The 14368-nt window shown below is 41.3% G+C and overlaps 1 protein-coding gene across 19 annotated transcripts in view; it reads left to right on the top strand.

Moving 5' to 3' along the window:
* LOC131689361 (cell adhesion molecule Dscam2) overlaps positions 1 to 14368 on the top strand; it is a 1607414-nt gene that overhangs the window by 928133 nt on the left and 664913 nt on the right. For all 19 annotated transcript variants that reach the window (XR_009305380.1, XR_009305379.1, XM_058974402.1 and 16 more), the window contains one exon: positions 8225 to 8524. Coding sequence is in view for 17 of the 19 variants with exons in the window: in XM_058974402.1 (XP_058830385.1) it covers positions 8225 to 8524 (300 nt within the window). In the remaining 2 variants the exon portion in view is untranslated. The remainder of the gene's footprint in view (positions 1 to 8224; positions 8525 to 14368) is intronic.

Raw genomic sequence — 14368 nt, 5'->3', positions numbered from 1 at the left:
ACAAAAATCGAAGGAACGCCATCTAGGCCCGGGGAACTAGATGCTTTCAGCTTGGAATTTGCTGCAAGAATGGCAGCATTACCGACACAAATTCGGTTGATGGTTCGTCCTAGAGAAGGAGTTAGATTTGAAGCGGCAGCGACTTTTGTGGGTAAAGGTTCTCGTCGGAAAAAACGCTTGAAAATTTGTCGCAAAACAATTGGCAAATTTCCTTAGTGTCGGTGCCTAAAACTCCATTAAACGACATACAAGATGGTAACCCGGATTCTTTTCGCTGCTCGTTCACATATTTCCAAAACGACTTGGGCTTGGATTTCAGTTGATGTTCGACGTTTCGCTGGTATCTTAAAAGGCACGTCTGCTTTGCTGTTTGTATTCGTGGTTGAGTTGAAAGTAGTGGTTTCGTAATGCAAGTGTCTTATGCTTCGAGAACTTTTTAAATGCGGCTCATTTGGCAGTTTTTAATCGTCTACGCACTGTTGATTGCCAGGGAGGGTGTTGATTTGTGCTGACTGTTCGTTTTGGCACATGACGGTCGATTAGGTAGTTAAGAATATTAGAAAACGTCATCGTTGCTTCGTTCGCGTCATCATTGTTAAGATTTTCGTCCCAGTTTATATCCAACAGCGTGCTAACGATGCTGTCGTAGTCAGCGTTTTTAAAATCGTAGACGATAGAGATTGAGACGTCTTCAAAATTAACTCCTAGGTTACCAGCGAGTACAAGATGTAGTGGGGGATGATGGCGCACATGCTGGACTAAAGGTGTCGGAGCGGCGCAGCAGTACGGAGCGTAGTCCCGGGCACTTATAAAGCAGAGATCCAATGTACGTCCATTCTCGTTGATGATATTATTAATTTGCTGAAGAGTTGCGCTACTGTAGTTGTCCAAGATACAACTGGCATTGTTGATAAGTACAGACTTTTCGATATCCAATCGTAGAAATCCATTACTTGCCGGGCACCAGGTCAAGCCAGGTAAGTTGAAGTCGCCCAGTATAACAATATCATCAGACGGGGCAGCGATCGAGGCGATTAAAGAAACGGAGGAAAGATGTACATCGATCAGGCTGTAATCACGAATTCGGTCAGGTGGAAAATACACGACAAACAGAAAGCCCCTTTGCCCCAATGGTGGTTACTTAAACTAATTACATTTCAGAATACGCATTATTTTAGTTTTTATCGAATTCCTTGTCAGGTTGAAGTCAAGCGCCGTCGCCACACTGTTAAACACACGCTGAAGTCCGGTAACAGCACTCTGGCGCCCATAGTTAACTGCAAAACTGCAAAAAACACCATTTTTACGGATTCAAGCATTCATATCTTTGAAACTAAACATCAGAATCAAAAACAAAGTAATAGCGTTCATACTGTTTTTTAGTTCTTTCATTTAAAATTGGTTTGGATAAGATCGGTTCAGCCATTGCTGAGAAACACAAATGAGAATTTGTCCGTTACATACACACACAGACACACATACACACAGACATTGTCCCAAATCGTCGAGCTGAGTCGATTGGTATATAAGACTCGGCCCTCCGGGCCTCGGAAAAAATCTTGAAAGTTTTAACGAATTCTATACATTTCTTTTATAAGAAATGTAAAAATCATGAAACTAAAAATTTTGCCATCTGAGAGCCTGGTTGCCGCTATTTAGGGGCAATTATTCAACTGTTTTCCTTCAGGACATGTTTGTTTGTTTATTTGTTGTCACCAACAGATCCCTTGGCCCCAATGGTGGTTACTTAAACTAGTTACATTTCAGAATACGCATTATTTTAGTTTTTATCGAATTCCTTGTCAGGTTGAAGTCAAGCGCCGTCGCCACACTGTTAAACACACGCTGAAGTCCGGTAACAGCGCTCTGGCGCCCATAGTTAGTTCTCCTGAACGAGACTCGCAGAAGAGAGTTATTGAAGACGTCTCAAGTTCTATCTAGATTTGTTTCCTTTTTTGTGAACTGGAAACATGTGCGCTGCTTTCCAGCAGGAAGGGAATATTCCAGTATTGAGTGATAGCACAAAGATTCGCCGAAGTGGTTCAAGAAGCCCGCTGATGCACTTTTTGACAAAAATCGAGGGAACGCCATCTAGGCCCGGGGAACTAGATGCTTTCAGCTTGGAATTTGCTGCAAGAATGGCAGCATTACCGACACAAATTCGGTTGATGGTTCGTCCTAGAGAAGGAGTTAGATTTGAAGCGGCAGCGACTTTTGTGGGTAAAGGTTCTCGTCGGAAAAAACGCTTGAAAATTTGTCACAAAACAATTGGCAAATTTCCTTAGTGTCGGTGCCTAAAACTCCATTAAACGACATACAAGATGGTAACCCGGATTCTTTTCGCTGCTCGTTCACATATTTCCAAAACGACTTGGGCTTGGATTTCAGTTGATGTTCGACGTTTCGCTGGTATCTTAAAAGGCACGTCTGCTTTGCTGTTTGTATTCGTGGTTGAGTTGAAAGTAGTGGTTTCGTAATGCAAGTGTCTTATGCTTCGAGAACTTTTTAAATGCGGCTCATTTGGCAGTTTTTAATCGTCTACGCACTGTTGATTGCCAGGGAGGGTGTTGATTTGTGCTGACTGTTCGTTTTGGCACATGACGGTCGATTAGGTAGTTAAGAATATTAGAAAACGTCATCGTTGCTTCGTTCGCGTCATCATTGTTAAGATTTTCGTTCCAGTTTATATCCAACAGCGTGCTAACGATGCTGTCGTAGTCAGCGTTTTTAAAATCGTAGACGATAGAGATTGAGACGTCTTCAAAATTAACTCCTAGGTTACCAGCGAGTACAAGATGTAGTGGGGGATGATGGCGCACATGCTGGACTAAAGGTGTCGGAGCGGCGCAGCAGTACGGAGCGTAGTCCCGGGCACTTATAAAGCAGAGATCCAATGTACGTCCATTCTCGTTGATGATATTATTAATTTGCTGAAGAGTTGCGCTACTGTAGTTGTCCAAGATACAACTGGCATTGTTGATAAGTACAGACTTTTCGATATCCAATCGTAGAAATCCATTACTTGCCGGGCACCAGGTCAAGCCAGGTAAGTTGAAGTCGCCCAGTATAACAATATCATCAGACGGGGCAGCGATCGAGGCGATTAAAGAAACGGAGGAAAGATGTACATCGATCAGGCTGTAATCACGAATTCGGTCAGGTGGAAAATACACGACAAACAGAAAGCCCCTTTGCCCCAATGGTGGTTACTTAAACTAATTACATTTCAGAATACGCATTATTTTAGTTTTTATCGAATTCCTTGTCAGGTTGAAGTCAAGCGCCGTCGCCACACTGTTAAACACACGCTGAAGTCCGGTAACAGCACTCTGGCGCCCATAGTTAACTGCAAAACTGCAAAAAACACCATTTTTACGGATTCAAACATTCATATCTTTGAAACTAAACATCAGAATCAAAAACAAAGTAATAGCGTTCATACTGTTTTTTAGTTCTTTCATTTAAAATTGGTTTGGATAAGATCGGTTCAGCCATTGCTGAGAAACACAAATGAGAATTTGTCCGTTACATACACACACAGACACACATACACACAGACATTGTCCCAAATCGTCGAGCTGAGTCGATTGGTATATAAGACTCGGCCCTCCGGGCCTCGGAAAAAATCTTGAAAGTTTTAACGAATTCTATACATTTCTTTTATAAGAAATGTAAAAATCATGAAACTAAAAATTTTGCCATCTGAGAGCCTGGTTGCCGCTATTTAGGAGCAATTATTCAACTGTTTTCCTTCAGGACATGTTTGTTTGTTTATTTGTTGTCACCAACAGATCCCTTGGCCCCAATGGTGGTTACTTAAACTAGTTACATTTCAGAATACGCATTATTTTAGTTTTTATCGAATTCCTTGTCAGGTTGAAGTCAAGCGCCGTCGCCACACTGTTAAACACACGCTGAAGTCCGGTAACAGCGCTCTGGCGCCCATAGTTAGTTCTCCTGAACGAGACTCGCAGAAGAGAGTTATTGAAGACGTCTCAAGTTCTATCTAGATTTGTTTCCTTTTTTGTGAACTGGAAACATGTGCGCTGCTTTCCAGCAGGAAGGGAATATTCCAGTATTGAGTGATAGCACAAAGATTCGCCGAAGTGGTTCAAGAAGCCCGCTGATGCACTTTTTGACAAAACTCGAGGGAACGCCATCTAGGCCCGGGGAACTAGATGCTTTCAGCTTGGAATTTGCTGCAAGAATGGCAGCATTACCGACACAAATTCGGTTGATGGTTCGTCCTAGAGAAGGAGTTAGATTTGAAGCGGCAGCGACTTTTGTGGGTAAAGGTTCTCGTCGGAAAAAACGCTTGAAAATTTGTCGCAAAACAATTGGCAAATTTCCTTAGTGTCGGTGCCTAAAACTCCATTAAACGACATACAAGATGGTAACCCGAATTCTTTTCGCTGCTCGTTCACATATTTCCAAAACGACTTGGGCTTGGATTTCAGTTGATGTTCGACGTTTCGCTGGTATCTTAAAAGGCACGTCTGCTTTGCTGTTTGTATTCGTGGTTGAGTTGAAAGTAGTGGTTTCGTAATGCAAGTGTCTTATGCTTCGAGAACTTTTTAAATGCGGCTCATTTGGCAGTTTTTAATCGTCTACGCACTGTTGATTGCCAGGGAGGGTGTTGATTTGTGCTGACTGTTCGTTTTGGCACATGACGGTCGATTAGGTAGTTAAGAATATTAGAAAACGTCATCGTTGCTTCGTTCGCGTCATCATTGTTAAGATTTTCGTCCCAGTTTATATCCAACAGCGTGCTAACGATGCTGTCGTAGTCAGCGTTTTTAAAATCGTAGACGATAGAGATTGAGACGTCTTCAAAATTAACTCCTAGGTTACCAGCGAGTACAAGATGTAGTGGGGGATGATGGCGCACATGCTGGACTAAAGGTGTCGGAGCGGCGCAGCAGTACGGAGCGTAGTCCCGGGCACTTATAAAGCAGAGATCCAATGTACGTCCATTCTCGTTGATGATATTATTAATTTGCTGAAGAGTTGCGCTACTGTAGTTGTCCAAGATACAACTGGCATTGTTGATAAGTACAGACTTTTCGATATCCAATCGTAGAAATCCATTACTTGCCGGGCACCAGGTCAAGCCAGGTAAGTTGAAGTCGCCCAGTATAACAATATCATCAGACGGGGCAGCGATCGAGGCGATTAAAGAAACGGAGGAAAGATGTACATCGATCAGGCTGTAATCACGAATTCGGTCAGGTGGAAAATACACGACAAACAGAAAGCCCCTTTGCCCCAATGGTGGTTACTTAAACTAATTACATTTCAGAATACGCATTATTTTAGTTTTTATCGAATTCCTTGTCAGGTTGAAGTCAAGCGCCGTCGCCAAACTATTAAACACACGCTGAAGTCCGGTAACAGCGCTCTGGCGCCCATAGTTAGTTCTCCTGAACGGGACTCGCAGAAGAGAGTTATTGCGCAGAGATCGAACGCGAGCTTGAAGATCGAGGCGTCCGAGGATTGTAGGGCAATCCACCCTGGCAGACAGTAAGTCCGAGACGAACAGGGCTCGAGAGCAGTCCCTCCGGATGCTTAGAGTATCGAGCTGTATTAACTGACAACGGTTTTCGTAGCTCGGCAGTTGAAATCTGTTTTGCCAAGGAAGATGTCGGAGTGCAAAGCGTATGAACCGGCATTGGACGGCCTCGATTCTGTCGACACCGTTCTGGTAGTAAGGGTTCCAAACAGCAGAACAATATTCCAGTGTTGAGCGAACCAGCGCACAATAGAGAGATTTTAAACAGTATACGTCCTTAAAGTTTTTCGCTATTCGGAAGATGAACCCAAGCTGTCATGAAGCCTTATCCACAATGGATGATGTATGTGGTTTGAACGTTAGTGCCGAATCCATGATGACTCCAAGATCCTTGACGTTAGAGTGTCTTGGAATACTCGAGTCGAAGAGATGGTAGTTAAACTGAATCGGATGGCGTTTTCACGTGAACGTAACGATTGAGCATTTGCTCGGGTTTAAAACCATTCTGTTTAGATCACACCACGTACTAAAGCTGTCCAGTTCCCTCTGAAGAAGCTCGGCATCGGTTTATCCCGCATTTGTTGAAAAATTTTCATGTCGTCGGTAAAAGAAAGGCGGGGTCCTTGTAATTTGATGTTGACATCATTAAAGTAGAGGAGGAATATCACTGGACCGAGATGCCAGATGTAGCGAAGAATGGTGTAGATAGAGAATCCTTAATGCTGATTTGGAGTTGCCTTCCATCGAGGTAGGAACAAAACCAGCGCAGTAGTTGTCCATGAATACCGAGTTTGTCCAGCTTCGCTATTGCGATATCATGGTTGATTTTGTCGAAGGTCGAGCCACGTCTCGGTTAAGGCGATCACGTCATAACAGCAGCCCGTGGTCGCGAACAAATAGCTGTCCGTTGATGAATTTAAGCAACCAACATTCTGGTAGTAAATCTCGATGTTATTGGATGACGGATCAGGTTCTGCAGAGAGCGAATCAACTGCATCGCGCCCCAGAATGTAGCGATCATCATCGGCGAGAGAAATGGTTGACATCTTGTCACAAGATGTTAGAGCAAAAGGCAAATTACTGGAAGCGAAGAATACATCAGCGCTTGAAGTGTTCATATTGAATGAGTCAAATTGAACAAATGCTGTCTTAGTCTATCGTGACGAACCAAGAACTTTAAAATCACGTAATTAACAAAGTCTGAGTCCAAAAACTAGCCATTGGCGTTTATTCGATGCTAAGTGGATTTGGACACAGTTGTTATACTATGACGATCAATATTACAATCCTGTTACAAAGCAGTTCACAAGGTAATATGTTTTGAACATAGGCAAATAATCATGCATTTTAAGCACTACGTAAAAATTAGGACATACTTGATTTAAAAATTTCGAAAGTTCTCATAGTGTTGTCTGATATTAAGAAGTTAAGATGTTGTCGCATACCAAATAGGAAATTGAGAAGCCATAAGTCCCCGAACCAGTCAACGGAGCAAAAATAGCAACAGTATTTGGGTCATCTCTATCCTATTCTGGTGGTGCAGAAGCTAAAGTATTGATCTCAAAAGGCCCTTCATTGGGAGAATATTTCCAGTACAATCAACACTACACCGCAGTTGTCCTATTGTGCATTAGAAATCGGTTGCGGAATCTGACGATGACGATAGTTAATAATGGACGATTTGCTGATTAACTGGAAAATCAAGAAAATAAAATAGTCGAGTATTGCTTTTGGTTTGCGCAGACCATTTTAAGCACACTAGAATTTCCTTAATAGTGACAGGTTTGTTTAAACACGAAGAACAAATCTCATGTTGTGTTCTAATATGCTCAAATTGCAGTTATTCGTTGCATGATGCATCATTTAACATACTGCAGCTCAATCATTTTCAAAATATTTGCGATTTTAAAATCTATTCACTATGGTACTAACATGGTTTTTGAGCAAAAACCCTGATGAATGAATAAGCGTCGCTTATAAGGCTTTTGCCTGAAAATTCCGCCAATTAAATAATGGTAATTGTGAGAGATTAATTAGTTTTAGTAATTAAATTATAATTGGATTGATAAATCCATAGTTTATTCTCGATTTCATAAAATATGTTGACAATTTTCAGAAATTTAGTTCATGCTAACTGGAATCAGAATCGCCATTAAAACGCCTGAAATTATACTCGTCGACGAAAAAGAGTAACGCATATACTGCGTTACGAACAAATAGTTCATGATATGATGCACAGAAATCATGGTGTATTTTCATAATATGAAAAAAAACACTATATTCCGAAAATCATGAGTCAGTTTTCTCATTTTGAAGATCGGATTTGTACCCGTGCAGAATTGTATCATTTCTTATTCGCGCCATATCATGAATTTTGCATATGAAATGGTCCAAGATGTTGTTGCTGGCGGGTCTAGTAGCAAATGTGTTAGTACAAACGAGTTCATAAGTTAGAAGAGTGTTGGAGTGAGAATATACATAACGTACTATACATATTTTTTCACCTCTCAAGTGATAGGGGCTCCTAAGTTGAATAGTGTCCGGAGGCCTCGAGTGCTCTTTAAATAGCCCTGATTGCCGGACAGGACGGAAAGTAAGACCAATGTCCGATGTAATCTATTTATATTTTTGTCTTATATCAATTCATCTTTAAGAAACAGCGAATTTGCACTGAAATATAAATATCAGCCTAATCTTGAATATTCACCATTTCAGAAACTCCACCGGAAATTATCTACAGTTTTATTGAGCAAAATTTTCGCACAGCTGCATTCGTTTCGCTAAAATGTATTGCTTCAGGGTCTCCCCATCCACAATTCACATGGATGCTCGATTATCAACCGATTATGTCTTCAATTCATCGCTATACTTTTGATCAGTTCATCAATGAGAACGGACATGTAACATCGCATCTGAACATAACTCACGTAAAAACCGACGATGGTGGTCTGTACACATGTGTTGCATCCAACACTATGGGTACAACATCACAGAAAGCTCGTGTCAACGTCTTTGGTGAGTATTTAAATATACCTATATTTTTCCCTCCAGACATCAAATGTTTTTGTCACCTATATACAACCTGGATTGAACAGATCGTGATATCCAGGCACATTACCCGTTGCTATTTATTTATTTATTTTTATTTATTTATTTTTTATCTTCGGTATACACCTTTTAAAACTATATGGGTCATTCCACGTCAGATTTACAACCAAAATTTTGATTCCTTCCAAAAAATTTTCTTGCATTCTTTAGCTAAAAATAATTGAATTTTTTTGTTTTGGCAGAATATGATTTTTTTTTCATGTTATTAGTTTTTGAACTTTTGAAGTTTATAAAATGGAAATTTTTTAATCACTGATAACTCGGAAACGATTCAATATATGGAAAAAAAATTAAATAAAAAAGTTGCGTTTTCAAATGAGCTTACCTAAAAAATTTAACAAGAAATTATTTTTTGTTATATAACTTATGAAACTTGCAATTAATTGAAATATTTTTTTTTAAAGTTGGGCCAATTTTTTTTACTTATTATTTCCTTTGAATATTAAGAATCATGTTAAAAAGTGTGTAAAACGGAGTGAATATTGAAATACTTTGCGAGATATTTCAATTATAAACTTAAAACAAGGCAATTTTACATTAAACGCCCAGTAATAAGCCTGTTATAATTCAAATATAATTGTAAAATACTTCGAGTTATATTCTGAAATTATCGCATAATCTTCCTAATATAATTATGTTACCAAAAGAAATTGTTTTCAGGGCGACTATAAAACACTTTTTTGCTTGTAACACTTGGATACCATCAAAAAGTATTAAATTTGCAGAATGCGAGTAATTCCACGTCAGATTTACAACTACAATGTTAGTTACCCCCAATTTTTTTGCATTCATTAGCCAAAAATTATTGACAAGAGTTTTAAGCTTTTGCTGAATTTGATGTTTTGCCCGTTATGAGTTTTTGAACTTTATAAAATATTTTATAAAATTTCATAAATTTAATAAAATTAAACATTTTTCAATCCCTGTTAGAAACTATTAGATTAGTGAAAAAAGCATTAAATAATAAAAGTTGCGTTTTCTCATGATCTTTCCGGAATTTACTTTTGAAATATTTGTTTTGTTATGTAATTTATGTATTCTGAGACTAATACCACCGGAGCGTGGGTAAAAGCGATTTGCTAACCGCCATCATAACACGACACCGCACCGGTGGCTGGTAAACAGGTTGGGAAATGGAAACTTATCGTTTCGGTTTATAGCGAGTGTCTATATTTGGTAACTTCTTCCAACCGACGCCAACGTTCCTATTCGCAGAGAGGAGGCAAACAAAGGAAAATGTAAAAAATAGGATCTCACGATAAATGTTATGCAGAAGTGTTCCGCGTGAATTTTGATTCGACTCGTAGAAGATTGTTATTTTAAATAAAATTATGGATTGAGTTCAATAAATAAAATTATTGGTTGAGACAATAAATTATTTTTTTTTTTTTATTCATTTCGTTTATTTGATAGGCACAAATGCGTTAGCTTGGCGGTGCCAAATGCTTTTGTTTTTACATTTTGGATATCTTAAAACTAGGAGGTTACAATGTTGAAATATTTTTTTTTACAAAGGAAAAGAAAGTTTACAGCTATCTTAAGACTAGAAATAAGATTCAATATACAAAAGAGGGCCAAAAGATTTTTTTATGAAAAAAATTTAAAACAAGGGATTCACTTTGATATACAAGAGGGGGAGTAATAGTATTTTACGAAATATTTTACGGTTATCTTAAAACTAACAATATAGTTTAGTACACAAAAGGGGGAACAAATATTTATGAGAAATTTCACAGAAATCTTAAAACTAGGGATTCAATTCTATTTACAAGATGGAGGACAAGAGTTTCAATAAAGAGTAAAAATTATAGCTATCTTAAAACTAGGAATACAGAATACTAATTTGAATTTTTTAACTAAAACTTATGCTTGGTCAAGATATTCAAAGGGTGGCTTATTTCCGCATCAGTGTAGCAGCAGTTGTATCAAAGACAGGGGAGAGACAGGGAAAGAAGAGCAAAACTTGCAACTTTCGCTCGAACGGCGGGGGGGGGGGGGAGGGAGATCAGCGTATCAAATTTGCGCCTCAGTCTAGTAAGTCGTCGAGTACCGGATTGGCGGATGGTATTCTTCGGACCCGCGGGGAATCCTTCAAAAGTCATCGGACCTCGAGTCGCTCTCGCTTCAGTTTCCTTCTATGCAGGCGTAGTGGTAAGGGCGACGGCGGTTACATAGTGGCACTCTGGAGCTGATCGGTTCCACAAGGCAGGAGGAAACTCTAAAAACGAGAAATAAAAGAGAGGGGCTAAATTGGGATATTTATCGTTTTTATGAAGGTATAAATAAGGGACATATAGGGGAAATCACGAGTTGCCAGCATATCTCGGACTGGTACATTGCGAGGTCTACCTCGGGCCCGAAGGGATTCCTTTAACTGAGACCTGGCGTCACAATACCCGGCGCACACCCAGACAACGTGTTCGATGTCGTGATAGCCCTCGTCACAAGCGCACAGACTACTCTCCGCAAGCCCAATACGCCGCAAATGCGCATCCATGGTGTAGTGATTGGACATAAGTCGGGACATTACACGAATAAAATCCCGACCCACATCCATCCCCCCGAACCAAGGCTTCGTTGATACCTTTGGGATAATCGAATGTAGCCATCGTCCAAGTTCCCCATTGCTCCACGAGGTTTGCCAACTGTTGAGCGTCCTCTGACGACAAATACTAAAAAATTCATTGAAGCAGATTGGTCTTTCGTATATGTCACCATTTAATGCGCCCACCTTTGCTAATGAGTCGGCCTTTTCATTGCCCGGGATAGAACAATGAGAGGGGACCCAAACAAAGGTAATCTTATAAGATTTTTCAGATAACGTACACAAGGACTCCTGTATCTTCCCCAGAAAATACGGTAATTGCTTTTTAGGCTTCACCGCACGAAGAGCCTCGATAGAGCTGAGGCTGTCCGAAACGATGAAGTAGTGATCTGTGGGCAGAGTGTCGATGATCCCAAGGGTGTACTGAATTGCAGCTAACTCTGCGACGTAAACTGAAGCGGGATCATTGAGCTTGAATGAAGCGGTGATAGTATTGTTGAAGATACCGAAGCCAGTGGACCCATCGAGATTTGATCCGTCAGTGTAAAACATTTTGTCGCAGTCGACTTCTCGGAATTTATTATAAAATATATTGGGGATCACCTGCGGGCGTATATGGTCCGGGATTCCACGAATCTCTTCCTTCATGGATGTGTCGAAGAATACAGTAGAATCAGAAGTATCTAGCAAACGAACACGGTTGGGAGTATATGCAGAAGGATTAATGCTCTGTGCCGTGTAGTCGAAGTACAAGGCCATAAATCGGGTTTGAGAATTAAGCTCGACGAGCCTCTCGAAGTTTTCAATTACCAACGGGTTCAGAATGTCGCATCGGATGAGCAATCGATATGAGAGTTCCCAAAATCGATTTTTTAGCGGAAGAACGCCCGCCAGCACTTCGAGACTCATCGTATGGGTCGAGTGCATGCAACCCAAGGCAATGCGCAAGCAACGATACTGGATTCTCTCTAGTTTGATGAAGTGTATGTTCGCAGCGGAGCGGAAACAGAAACACCCGTACTCCATCACCGACAATATCGTTGTTTGGTACAACCTGATCAGGTCTCCTGGGTGAGCACCCCACCATGTTCCAGTTATTGTTCGGAGAAAATTGATCCTTTGTTGGCATTTCTGTTTCAGATACCTAATGTGACATCCCCAGGTACCTTTAGAGTCGAACCAGACCCCGAGATATTTAAATGTGAAAACCTGGTTGATCGTTGCACCCATTATTAAAAGCTGGAGTTGCGCCGGCTCACGTTTCCTAGAAAAAACAACCAACTCAGTTTTCTCCGTGGAGAACTCAATACCCAGCTGAAGAGCCCAAGCAGACAAATTGTCCAAGGTATTTTGTAATGGTCCTTGCAAGTCGGCAGCTTTGGGCCCTGTAACAGAGACCACCCCGTCGTCTGCAAGTTGCCTTAGCGTGCATGAATTGGCAAGACAATCGTCAATGTCATTCACGTAGAAATTGTAGAGCAGGGGACTTAGACATGAGCCCTGGGGAAGACCCATGTAGCTAAATCGCGATGTTGTTAAATCGCCATGCGAAAAGTGCATGTGCTTTTCAGACAACAGGTTTAGCAAAAAGTTATTTAAAATTGGCGAAAGACCATGCTGGTGCAGCTTCTCTGACAGAGTGTTGATAGAAACTGAGTCAAAAGCCCCCTTAATATCCAAGAAGACTGATGCCATCTGCTCTTTGTTAGCATAGGCCATTTGGATTTCTGTAGAAAGCAACGCAAGGCAATCGTTCGTCCCTTTGCCTTTGCGGAAGCCAAATTGTGTATCTGACAGTAAGCCATTTGCTTCAACCCAATTGTCGAGGCGAAACATGATCATTTTCTCGAACAACTTCCGAATACAGGACAGCATTGCAATCGGCCGATACGAGTTGTGGTCGGAGGCTGGTTTTCCTGGTTTTTGGATGGCGATGACCTTCACTTGCCTCCATTCATAAGGGACAATGTTACCCTCAAGAAACTTGTTAAATAAATTCAACAGGCGCCTTTTTGCAGTGTCAGGCAGATTCTTCAGCAAGTTGAATTTGATTCTGTCTAACCCTGGGGCGTTATTGTTGCACGATAAGAGAGCAAGTGAGAACTCCACCATCGAAAACGGTGTTTCGTTCGCGGTATCGTGAGAAGACGCGGCGCGGTACGTTTTCTGTACCGGGACAGAGTCCGGACAGATCTTCTTGGCGAAAGCGAATATCCAACGGTTTGAATATTCCACGTTCTCGTTGGTACTATTATGATTACGCATACGTCGAGCCGTACCCCAAAGAGTGCTCATCGCTGTTTCTCTCGTTAACCCGTCGACGAACCGGCGCCAATAACTGCGTTTTTTGGCTTTCATTAGACTCTTCATTCGCCTTTCTAACGACGCGTACTGTTGATAGCTAGCGGGTAACCCGTCTTCCCGGAAGGCCTTATATGCAGTGGACTTTTCCGCGTACAGCTCTGAGCACTCTTTATCCCACCACAGGGTGGGAGACCGTCTATGGGTATTCGCGCTGGGTACTGGTTTAGTCTGAGCTTGATTCGCACTGTCGAGAATCAAGCCAGCCAAAAACCTGTACTCTTCCTCCGGAGGAAGTTCTTGAGTGGATTCGATTTTAACGGATATCGCGGTCGCGTAACTCTTCCAATCAATGTTCCGTGTGAGGTCATACGATACATTGATTGTTTCCGATGGTCTTGAACCGTTAGCAATTGAAATCACGATAGGCAAATGATCGCTACCGTGGGGATCAGGGATCACCTTCCACATGCAATCTAACTGTAGCGATGTCGAGCAAAGCGATAAATCCAACGCGCTTGCGCGTGCTGGTGGTGTAGGAATCCGCGTCATTTCTCCCGTGTTTAAGATGGTCATGTTGAAATTATCGCAAAGATCTTGGATTGATGTTGATCTATTATCATCATGAAGACAGCCCCATACCGTACCGTGCGAGTTAAAGTCTCCCAGAACTAGCCGCGGTGCCGGTAAGGATTCCGTGATATTACAAAGCGTTCGGTGCCCTACCGAGGCTCTAGGAGGAATGTAGATGGAAGCAATGCAAAGGTCTTTACCTTTGATTAAAACTTGACAGGCGACAATTTCAATGCCTGGTGTCGAAGGGAGGTTAATTCGGTTGAAAGAATAGCACTTTTTGATCCCCAAAAGTACTCCTCCATAGGGGTTTTCTCGATCCAGACGAATTA

This window comes from Topomyia yanbarensis, chromosome 3, assembly GCF_030247195.1.
Source record: "Topomyia yanbarensis strain Yona2022 chromosome 3, ASM3024719v1, whole genome shotgun sequence".
Classification (NCBI taxonomy): Eukaryota; Metazoa; Arthropoda; class Insecta; order Diptera; family Culicidae; genus Topomyia; species Topomyia yanbarensis.
Note: the sequence above shows the minus strand (reverse complement) of the source record. Positions and strands in the feature narration are given on the sequence as shown.